At 47.4% G+C, this 11013-nt stretch overlaps 1 protein-coding gene across 1 annotated transcript in view; it reads right to left on the bottom strand.

Annotated features, from left to right (window-relative positions):
- Positions 1-11013, bottom strand: part of ALPK3 (alpha kinase 3) — a 51392-nt gene that overhangs the window by 18151 nt on the left and 22228 nt on the right. The window contains 3 exon segments of the mRNA XM_077774291.1: positions 9397-9682; positions 9685-9867; positions 10253-10370. Coding sequence (XP_077630417.1) covers positions 9397-9682; positions 9685-9867; positions 10253-10370 — 587 coding nt within the window.

The raw sequence follows: 11013 nt of genomic DNA, 5'->3' as shown, positions 1-11013 counted from the left end.
GATCATATTTTCCAAATACCTTTTCTACTTTAAAATTTTTATTCCAGGTGCACATGACACATATTCAACAATTTTCAACTTAAAGCCAAAATAAGTAAAGAAAACCTCATGTGACCCATGATGCCCATCCTTCAGCAAGGAGCCCATCTCTCTCTCCAGGTTGATCTCGGGTCCCTCTGCCCAACACCACTAAGTTACTGTACTGACTACAAGCTGGTTTTGTACCTACTTTGTGTATTTTCTCTCTAGGGGACAGTCTCAGCTTCTCCTCAGTCACCTGAAGGACTTTTTCTCATCCTCGAAGACTGCACTCAAGTTTCTTCTCTTCTTTGAAGACTCCTGAATTCCCTCCTCCACCCCACCCCATCCCCCCAAAAATTAGTAGCTTCCTACCCTAAGCACCCATGGCAAATGTACTCAGTTTACTAGTATACCCTCACTCTGTGTCATAGTTATTTGTTTCATACATGTGTCACCTGTTAATGTGTAAACTCTTCCCCTCCGAAGAGGTGGACCCAGCACAGGCTCCAGGCTAGAGGTGGTGCTCAGTAACTATATGATGAATGATCAGTTGGATACTTTCTGGACACTTCTGCAAAGGCTGACCTCTCTGAACACTTGTGTGTGTGTGTGTGTGTGTGTGTGTGTGTGTGTGTGTCTCTGTCTGTCTACATTTGAAACTGTGTAGAGATATGAGAAGGACTGTCATGTATTCCTTTAAATTAACCACTGTGTGAGCAGGGGCGAACCCAGCTGGTCCTGTGTGAGCTTTTTCATTGCAAAGCACATCCGTAGGTTTAATTTTCCATCCTTACTGTCTTCCTCATAAATTCTCAGAGATTAAGGGCTCAGTCTGATTCACCTTTGCATCCTGCACAGGCTTCAGCACATAGGAGGATCCAGTAATCAACTACTGACTAAAAAGTTCCATAGCTTCTAACCCTCAAGGAGGGGCATGGCCCTGGCACTGGTTTGGGGAAGCCAAGGGCTTGGGGGCGGTAAACCCAGGAGCTTAACAGGACCCATGCGGGCAGTGCCTCAGACCTGGATTCCCCTTCTCCTGAAACCCAGGCCCAGAGCTGATACTGAGGCTTCAACATCTTTAAATGTTTGCTAGAATTGCCAGTGAAACTATCTGGCCCCGAAGATTTCTTTTTTGGAAGATCTTTAACTACAAATTTAATTTCTGTGACAGTTGTAGGGTTATTCAAGTTGTCTCATTGATTGCACGAGTTTTGGTAGTTTGTGGCTTGTAAAGAAATGGGTCTATTTCATCTAAGTTTTTGAACTCTGTGCTGTTTTTCAGGTTAGCCCTTTAGTATCTTTTTAATGGCTGCAGGGCCTCTAGTGATAACACCTGTCATTCTTTTTCTTACATTTTTTAATTTTTTATTTTTTTAGAGAGAGTGCATGCAGACAAGCCCAGGAGAGGTGCAGAGGGAAAGAAAGAGAGAATCTCAAGCAGGCTCCAAGCTCAGTATGGAGCATGACACAGGGCTCAATCCCACATCCCTGGGATCATGACCTGAGCCGAAATCAAGAGTTGGATGCTCAACCGACTGAGTCACCCAGGCGCCCAGACCTTTCATTCTTTAAAAAAAAATCTTTATTGAGGTATAAATTGACAAAAATGGTATCATTTAAGGTGTACAACCTGATGTTTTGATACACCTATATATGGCTAAATGATCAACACAGTCAAACCTTTCTTTCATTCTTAACGCTGGTCATTTGTGTCTTCTCTCATCTTTTTCTTTGTGAGTCTTGCTAGAAGTTCGGGGCTCGAACCCATGAACATTGAGATCATGACCTGAGCCAAAGCCAGACGCTCAACCGACTGAGCCACCCAGGCGCCCCTCTCCTACTGGTTTCCAATGACATAAATGTTAGATGTTTCGATATTACACCACAGGTCCCTGAAGCTCTATCTATTTCTTTTTCCTTTTTCCAACCCCCCCATTATTCACATTAAATAATTTCTATTGATCTATCTTCAAGTTCACTGATCTTTTCCTGTCATCTTCATTCTGCTATTATGACCAGCCAAGAAGTGTTTTCATTTCAGTTATTGCATTTTTCAGTTCTGAAATCAAAATTTGGTTCTTTGTATCTCATATTCCTTTGCAGAGACTTTCTATGTTTCCATTTATTTCCAGAGTGTTTACCCTTACATTTTGTCACATTTTTATAGTAGCTGATTTTAAGTCAGATAATTCCAACCTATCTGCCATCTTGACTTTGGCATTCTAGAACTGTCTTTTCCCAGGCAAGGTGAGATTTCCTGGCTTTTCACAGGCCAAGTAATTTTCATTGTATCATAGACATTTTGAATATCATGAGACCCTGGTTCTTATACAAACCCTATGGATAATGTTAATAATGTGTCTTATCAGACGATCAATCTACTTGGTTGTGTTCAGGCTGCAAGTTCCATTCAGCCTTTTGAAGTTCTAGTGTCGATGTCAGCTCCATTTTTCAAAGCCTTTGAAGTGCTATTCAGCTCTATCTGGTGTGTATGCCACCCGGTGGCCAGTCTGGGACTTGGATGATGGTTTTTTAGTTCCATTCTCAAAGTTTGTGATACACTGTTCAGAACTAGATCCATGCATGCATGAATAGCTTGAGAATAAGCCCAGGAAGTTATAAGCAGCTTAAGAAGTCACTTTCCCAAATGTTCCTTCTCCATGATCTCCCCTGTACTTTCTGGGTCTATAGGGCCCCCTTTTTCAGTCCTCTGGCCAGACAGCTGGGGTTTCATTTTCCCCTCAATGTCACATACTTGCAAAAATGAACCTGTGTCCTAGGCCAAGAAAGAGACCGAAGAGACAGAGAGACAGACAGAGAGACAGAGAGACAGAGACAGAGAGAGGAAGCAACAGAGATTCATCCCTTCCCTCTTGGGGACCACAGATTCTCTGAATGAAGGAAAGATTCCCCTCCCTCAAAATTCGACACCTATGGCTTCTTCTGTCATTACTGTCACTACCAGGAGATTCCTTTCCTATTCCTCAAGCCTGACCTACAGTAGAGGGCTTCTCCTAAAGTAAAGCTAATGCTTACTTCTGAGTTGCTGACTGCATGAAGACCAGGCCAGAGAATACTCAATTTAAGAAACAAACAAATAAACAAACAAAACAGGTAAACACTGCTGGTTCTGGGGTACTTGGAATTCTAGTCTTCTTCCCTGATCTGCCTGCTCTATTTGCTTATCAAAGTCATCAAATCGTTACACCAAGCACTTTGTCCAAGTTGTGAGCTGTATTCAATGGGAGATACAAGGTAAGTGTGTTTGCTTCATCTCATTCAGAACTGGAAATGCTACACCCTTAACAACTAGCTTTGTGCTAGTTCTTGTACTTTTCAGCTCTGGATTTCTAGTTGGTTGGTTTTTAAGTCTATGCCACTTTTTATAGCTTCTAGTTCTCTGAAATTTTCAATCTTGGTTGGTTTTTTTTTTTACTTTCTTTGAATATGGGAAATAGAGCTTTAGATTTATAGTCCATGTCTCATAATTCCAGATGTTGGAAAAGTTTGAGCCCCCTGTGAACATATTTATATTGTCTGCTGTTTTTGCTACTTCTTTTCCATGTTTTCCTCTCTTGATGTGCCTGCTTATCTTCATTTGGAAGCCAAAAATGATATTTGAAGTGCTTTTTAAAAATGATTAGAGGCTCAGCCACTTAAGCATTTGACTCCTGATTTTGGCTCAGGGCATGATCTCACGGCTCACGGGATTGAGCCCCGCGTCAGGCTGCACACTGATGGCACGGAGCCTGCTTGGGACTCTCTCTCCCTCTCTCTCTGCCCCTCCCCTGCTTGTGCTGGCTCTCTCTCAAAATAAATAAATAAACTTAAACAAATAATTTGAGTCTTAAAGAGATACTCTCATCCTCCAGATGATTTTTGCTTCTTCCAGGTGCTTGGAGGGACCTTAACCTAACTTCGGGGATTGAGATACGTCTTAGTCATCTGAGTAACTTAGAGTTAAGCCTCAATCCCTGGGTGGGTAATTTACTTCTGGCTTACTATTCCTTCAAGATCCCAACCCAAAGACCAGGGGGTTGACCAGGGCTTCCACTCTTGAGACCACAGATGTCAACCTTTGTGTCCCTGGTCCCATGAGGCTGTCTAAAACACTGCTGAGTCTCTCATTCACCTCTCCTGGAGTAGCAAACAGCTGCAGGATAAAAGCTATGCCAAACACCGGGTTCACCATTTTCTGGATTTCCATTTTCTCCCATATCCTGGGCCACTAACCCTTCACTTCGTCCTTTACTTGCTGTCCTCTGTAGGGACATGGGTCTGAACTATCCAACCCAGCACTACTGGAAGCTGATATTCAATAAATATTAGCATTCCCTCCTTTCTGTCTCACCCCCAAGCCTAGATGATGTTACAGTTCATGCTAAACAAACCAAAGCAGAATATAAGACACAGAAGAGAAGAAAAAGTGCTGAGACACTTTAAAAGCACCTGTGCATTAAGACTAGGACACGCAGCTTTGCATTCCTGGTCTGGGTCACCATCTTACCGTGCTTCATGCTCCCTGCGCTTCCCAGAATGTCTTCCTTCTTCTCTCCCACCTATCTGATCTCTTTCAACCTGGGGATATTATGGACATTCTTCTAGATAAAAAAAAAAATCTATTTGATGTTTTTCTACTATGGTATTTCCAGTAATGAACCCCACACATGCTGCCAGCCAGTCTGGCCACTTCCCAGATGCCTTCCCTGTGACCTTGGACTACCCCACCCTCCTTACCTGGAAACCTACTGCAGTATCCATTCACCACACCCTCTTCGTACTTGCGGCTTAGTGTAAGTCTAATGCCCTCAACTCACTAGATAATCCATTGAGGCAAGAGCCAAGTCCCTCCTAAAGCCCCCCTCTCAGAAAATACTTGTATTCATGTATTCTCTGAACACCAAAGATGCCTTATTATGGGAGGGGAGTTTCCAAATCTCTGTATGATCATCCCCAAGACATACAGGGTTTCTCACGAAGAGACACTGAGGTCTCAAGGCATTCAGCAGAGCTCTCCCATGTCTACACTGTCCCCTCCAAGGATCTGGGCAGATGGGGCATTCCACCATGTCCCCACACTCCTGTACCTCAGCTCCGGAGATCTAAGCCAGTCTTAGGGAAAATCTCAGCTTAGGGCACTAAAAAGCAGCCTTTGAGGGCATTGGAGGCCAGTCCCCAGTCACTAAGTACCTTCAGGAGAGATTGTTTCTGCCTGGGGAAAGAGCTGTCTACAGAGCATTACTGGGCTCAAGGGCAGGGGAGGGTGGTGTCTAGACATTCTTAACAACCCAAGAGGTTTAGTCCCAGCATCTGCTCCTCATCCATATCCAATAGGGAAGCCTCACTTAAAGTACCAGAGATGTGTCTTATTTCCAGGAAGGGAAATCAAGACAAAGAAGGAGACCAGGGGCATCACAGCCCAGAGTCAAGATCCTTCAAGTACTGACCCTAACAAGAGACACGCTGAGCCCATAGGAAGGACAGCATCACAACTTAAAAAGAGGTGTGAAAGAAGGCTTGGATAATGGAAATGAATGCCACACTGTCAGATGAGAAAGCTAAATATTAAGATATGGATTTTTCCAGATTAATTCTTATACTGACAATTATCCCAATGAGAATACCAATGATACAGAGACAGAAAGAATGTTAGTGTTTGACTGAGTCTGGGGCTAGGAACACAGATAAGCTGCAAAAAGGAACAGGGATCTTTTTAGGGTGATGGAAATGTTCAAAAATGGGATTGTGGTAATGCTTGCATAAGTCTAAATTGTGTATATTAAATTGTACATTTGAAATAGGTGCATATTATAGTGTATATATATACTATGTATGTATACAAATACTATATATATATATACACTACATATAGTATATATGTATCTCAATAATGCTGATTAAAATATATACCTAGCAAGTTTTACTTAAAGATCATTCCAAATGCAAATTGAACTTCAGTTTTCCATGAAAAGATTTAATAGGCTTCTGACCTTGTTAAAAACAGCTTACTGCTTTTTTAAAATGTGATTTTTTTTTAAATGGTAAATATAGAGGTACAAGGTTAAAAAACTGGTATGTGGGAATTTAAAGAATTTCAAACAATGATTCTATAGTTTTCCTAGAGGAATAAACAAGAGAGAACAGCTAAGACAATTTTTAAAAGAAGTCTATGAGGATTGCTTTGCCAGAAATTAAAGTTACAATCATTCAAACAAGGTCATTCTGCTGTAGGAATCAACAAACAGATTAACGGATTAGGATAAGTATATATACAGGAACTAAAATAGGCTTTAATGTGTATAAAAATTAGTACATAAAGAAAGAAAGGATCATAAACTAATAGCTAAGAATTAAATATTCCATAAATGATACGGGGGGAAATTACCCTACTTGCTAACCAAAAATTGAGCTGGAAACTGATGCTATATTATATACTCCAATCAATTCCAGATTAATTTAAAAGTCAAATGAAGACACTCAAAAAACAAAAAAAAATTATTTAAAATGTAGACGAATACTTAACAAACTTTAGAATAGGCAAGGAATCCATAACCCATGAAAGAAATGGTTAAAATATGCATACTGTGGCACTTTATGCAACCATTAAAGTCTTCCGGATAGTTTTTAGAAACCATGAGAAGATGCTCATGAAATATGGAGAAGTGAAGAAAACATGATATAAAACTGAATCAGAGAAACAGCAAGATGCTTCTGGGTGGTATTGTTCCTTCTAGGTGAATTGTTCCTTTCTCCATGGTACTTATAGGGTTTCCTTCCCCCCATATTTTTCACCATGATCGTGGAGTTCTTTCATAATCAGAAAAATAAGATATTTTTTAAGACTTAGTAGAATAAGAATATGAAAAAACACGGGGCGCCTGGGTGTCTCAGTGGGTTAAGCGTCCGACTTCAGCTCAGGTCATGATCTCACGGTTGGTGGGTTTGAGCCCCGCGTCGGGCTCTGTGCTGACAGCTCAGAGCCTGGAGCCTGCTTCGGATTCTGTGTCTCCCTCTCCCGCTCTCCCTCCCCTACTCATGCTCTGTGCCTCTCTCTCTCTCAAAAATAAATAAACATAAAAAAAAAGAATATGAAAAAGCAATCAAATCCAGCCACTAAAAAGCAGCAGCTGCAGCAAAGACATTAAATGTGTTTCTCACATGTGTGATCTATTTCACAATTTTTTAAAGCCTAGAAGGATGAAAGCCACACAAGCGTTTGGAGGAACAGCGGGACCGGTGTGCCTGTCCCTCCTGTGAGGCCAGGAGGCCCTGCCAGGAGGTGCAGCTGGCCTGGCTGTGGCGGCCCCCCCACTGTGGGCGGGGAGGCCGCCTTCACTCAGACTTGGCTGTGGGCCTGGTCACTGCCCGAATGAGCTCCCTAGGGGCCCATGAGGGCCATCCCTGCAGCAAGTCTCTGCTGTCCAGCCTGTGGGCCGTCAGGCACACAGAGTGGCCCCGTCGGGGCCACTAGGAACTCACCACACCAGCTGCCAACATCTCCAGAGACCCGGCGGGAGGGGTGAGTCATGAACAGACTCGAGAGTCTGGTTTGAGGTTCGCCCCACTCCCAAGCCCTCTGAACTACTGTCCCCACAGGCTGACTCAGCACCACTGCAGGAAAACCCGTTCCCCAGTCGCCCTTAAAACTGATCTCTCCCTGGGGCGCCCGCGTGGCTCAGTCGGCTGGGCATCTGACTCTCGATTTCAGCTCAGGTCATGATCTCACACTTCGTGGGGTCGAGCCTGCGTCAGGCTGTGTGCTGACAGCGCGGAGCCTGCTTGAGCTTCTCTCTCTCCCTCTCTCTCTCTGCCCCTTCTGTGCATTCTCTCTCTCTCAAAATAAATAAATAGCTAAAAAGCAAAACCAAAACACTGGTCTCTCCCTCCTTCCCCGATGGAAGTTCCCTCCATGGGAGAGGCAGCCCCCCGCCCTGTTGTCCGTGAAGCACCCCATCCCTGTGCCCTCCATGAGGTCTGGGGGCAGGTGGCTTGTCCCTTCCGCCATCTGCCCTGACTTTTGAAACGCTCTTCCTTTCTGCCACTCATGAGGAATACCGTCCACCATAAAACCGCCTGCCGAAACTCCTGTGAAATACCGCCTTCCCTCTGCCCCCACAAACAGGATTAGCACTGACCAAATGGGACAGTCTCCTCTGTCGTGCCTCTCACTCCTGTCCTTCCCCTGTCCCCAAACCCCTTAATGCTGTCGCCCACCTGCCTCTCTCTTTAAAGAGTGGATACCCTATCCCTACCTCCACACAAAACATCACCTTCTCTCTGTTGGCTCCTGACCCCCAAAAATGATGGCACCCCTGTTCCCACATAACAGAGTCAGCGCCTACATCCCCTGTAGTAACTAGCTTGTCTCTCCTGCCATTTATTTAGTTCTTAATATGCACCCGGCCCTGTGCTGAGCACAGGTCCTCAGGAGCCTGGCGAAGCAGGTAGTATTTTTATTCTGATTTTACCACGTACCCAAATCACAAAATGTTAAGCACAGTCAGCTTTACACATAGGTAGACCTGACTCCAAAATCTTAGATAAAAATCCAGATTAAACCAGAATTTCCTAGACAGTTGTTATATATACATATACATATACAGGTTATTCACTTATTTTGAGAGAGAGCAAGCAGAAGAGGGGCAGAGAGAGGGAGAGACTCCCAAGCAGGCTCTGCACTGTCAGCACAGAGCTCAACGCGGGGCTCGAACTCACATGAGATCATGACCTGAGCTGAAATCAGACGCTTAACTGACTGTTCCACCCAGGTGCCCCGATATGTATACTTTTTAACGTTTTTTTTCTTTAAGTTTATTTATTTTTGAGAGAGACAGAGGCAGCACAAGTAGAGAAGGAGCAGAGAGAGAGAGAGAGAGAGAGAGAGAGAGAATCCCAAGCAGGCTCTGAGCTGCCAGCACAAAGCCCTTTGCAGGGCTCGAACCCACTAATCGTGGATACTTTTTAAAAATCTTCTGATAGGCGTCCAGGCGGAGACCCACCCCACACTGCAGCACCCCCTATTCCTCAGTCTCCCCACAAAACACTGCTGCCTCAATAGAGCCCACAGAAAACTCTACACAGGCTCTTTCCTCCCCCAGAGAACATCATTCTCTACCTCCCTCTGGGGCACGGGTCCCCCTGCTGTCCCAGGAGAGGGTCACAGTCGGGCTGTGTCGCCCCGAGGCCTGGCATCTGGAGGTTGGCAGGGGCGAGGGCCAGGCCTGTGGCCTCTGCTCCTGGCTGGCACTCCCTCACCACCTCACCCCTTCTATAAATAGCCCACTGCTCACTGGCTGCCGAGCTGCTGCAGCAAGAGTTTCCATGAGGTCAGCTTCCCAGAGCAGCCTCTGGGCACCCAGCACCCACACCTACCTCTCCTGGAGTCCTGTGGCCTCCTCGCCCCTGCAGGGGGCCGTCGCGGGTGCCGTGTCTCCGCCGGGCCGGGGGCGTGGGCACTTGGGCAGAGGCCTGAGCCGATGGCTTGCCTGAGGGTTCTGGAGCCTGGCCCGGGGAGGGCTCCGGCCCGCCGCCGGCCGCAGGCTCCCCTCGGGGCTTCGCGGGGGCAAACCGCCTCCTGTAGAGAGGCCTGTTTGGCTGCGGGGCTGAGGTCGCGGGCTGGCCAGGGGCGGCGGGCCCCCCCTCCCCCCCAGCCTCGCCTGGCNNNNCCAGCTCTGCTCGATCTCGCGCATCTTGGCCGCCGCCTTGCGCTTCAGTTTGGCGAACCAGCGCTGGTGTATCTTGTACTCGGTCATGGTGCCGACCTCCAGGACCCCCGAGCAGGACACGATGCCCTTGGTGTTCCGGGCGGACGCCTGGTAGATGGCCGCATCCTCCTCCTGGCACCTGAACGTAGGAGCGGGAGATGCCAACCCCGCGGCCCCCCGCCCCCAGCCAGCCCTGCCCCCTACGGGTCCTGCCCCGGGTGCCACACACAGCCCCAGTCATCCAATACCCCGCAGTACAGGTGGGGAAACTGAGGCTGGCGACAGGGAGGGGGCGGGTCCGGGTCATGCTGTTCTGGGCGGGGATTGGCCTTGCGGCCCAGGAGAGCTCCGTTCAGGAGCAGGTGACCCACATGGCCCCCTTGTGAAGGAGGGATGACACGGGAGCTATTTTTGGCAGCTGACCTCATGGAAAATGTTTCCACGGGTCAGGACCTCCTCTGGGTGTGCTCCACCCTCAGGCTGTCAGAAACGCTCCCCGCGCAGCCGGAGGCGATCCCAGGAGCCGGCTGCCAGACACGGTTCNCCAGTTGCCTTGATGCATGATCTCATATTTCGGCAAGCCACAGTAGCGGTCCAGCTGCACGTCATCCTTGTACCAGGTCACCTCTGGCTCTGGGTACCCTACGAAGGAAGCAGGAGACTGGGCTGCAGGGAGACCAGTTCCAAAGCCGCAGGAGGAGAGAGAACGGGACGACACGCCTTCCCCAGGCCACCCGAAGCACCCGGGCGGCCCCCGGCCAGGCCCCACCGGCCGGCAGAGAAGGGCTATCATGTGGCTCAGCTCATTTGTAGAACCCAGGCCATGTCCAGGCTGAAAACTGTGCCCCCTTCGGCAGCTGGAGGCAAATACGGAGGAGAAACATCCTAGCTTCTTGGTAAGAAGGGAAGCAAGAAGTTTCCAGAAAGCCTTGACTGATAGTAATAAGCCTCCTTCCTTCAGTGTCCTGTTCTACATCCTCAGCCGTGGTCACAGCTCTGTCCTCAGAGATGCCCCCTCCAGGACCCCAACACCAAGAGCCCTCCTACTTCCTGCCCAGATTGCTGAGCTGCTGGTGTTATTTAATGACACGCCTAAAAACCCCATCCATCCATCCCCAGCTCCCCACCCACTCCCACTGCCGGGAGGCTGACTGACCCTTCCCAGCCCTTGTCTCAGGGAGACTTCCAGGCCTACCCACAAGGAGAGCTTCCAACTGTCAGAGGCACACGTCCCTGTGTCTGTCCCCCCATGGCGGATGGGTCCGGTGGTGGACACCAATCAGTT

The sequence above is a fragment of the Crocuta crocuta genome, unplaced genomic scaffold, assembly GCF_008692635.1.
Source record: "Crocuta crocuta isolate KB4526 unplaced genomic scaffold, BGI_CrCroc_1.0 scaffold7, whole genome shotgun sequence".
NCBI lineage: Eukaryota > Metazoa > Chordata > Mammalia > Carnivora > Hyaenidae > Crocuta > Crocuta crocuta.
This window is presented reverse-complemented; position numbering and strand designations above follow the sequence as displayed.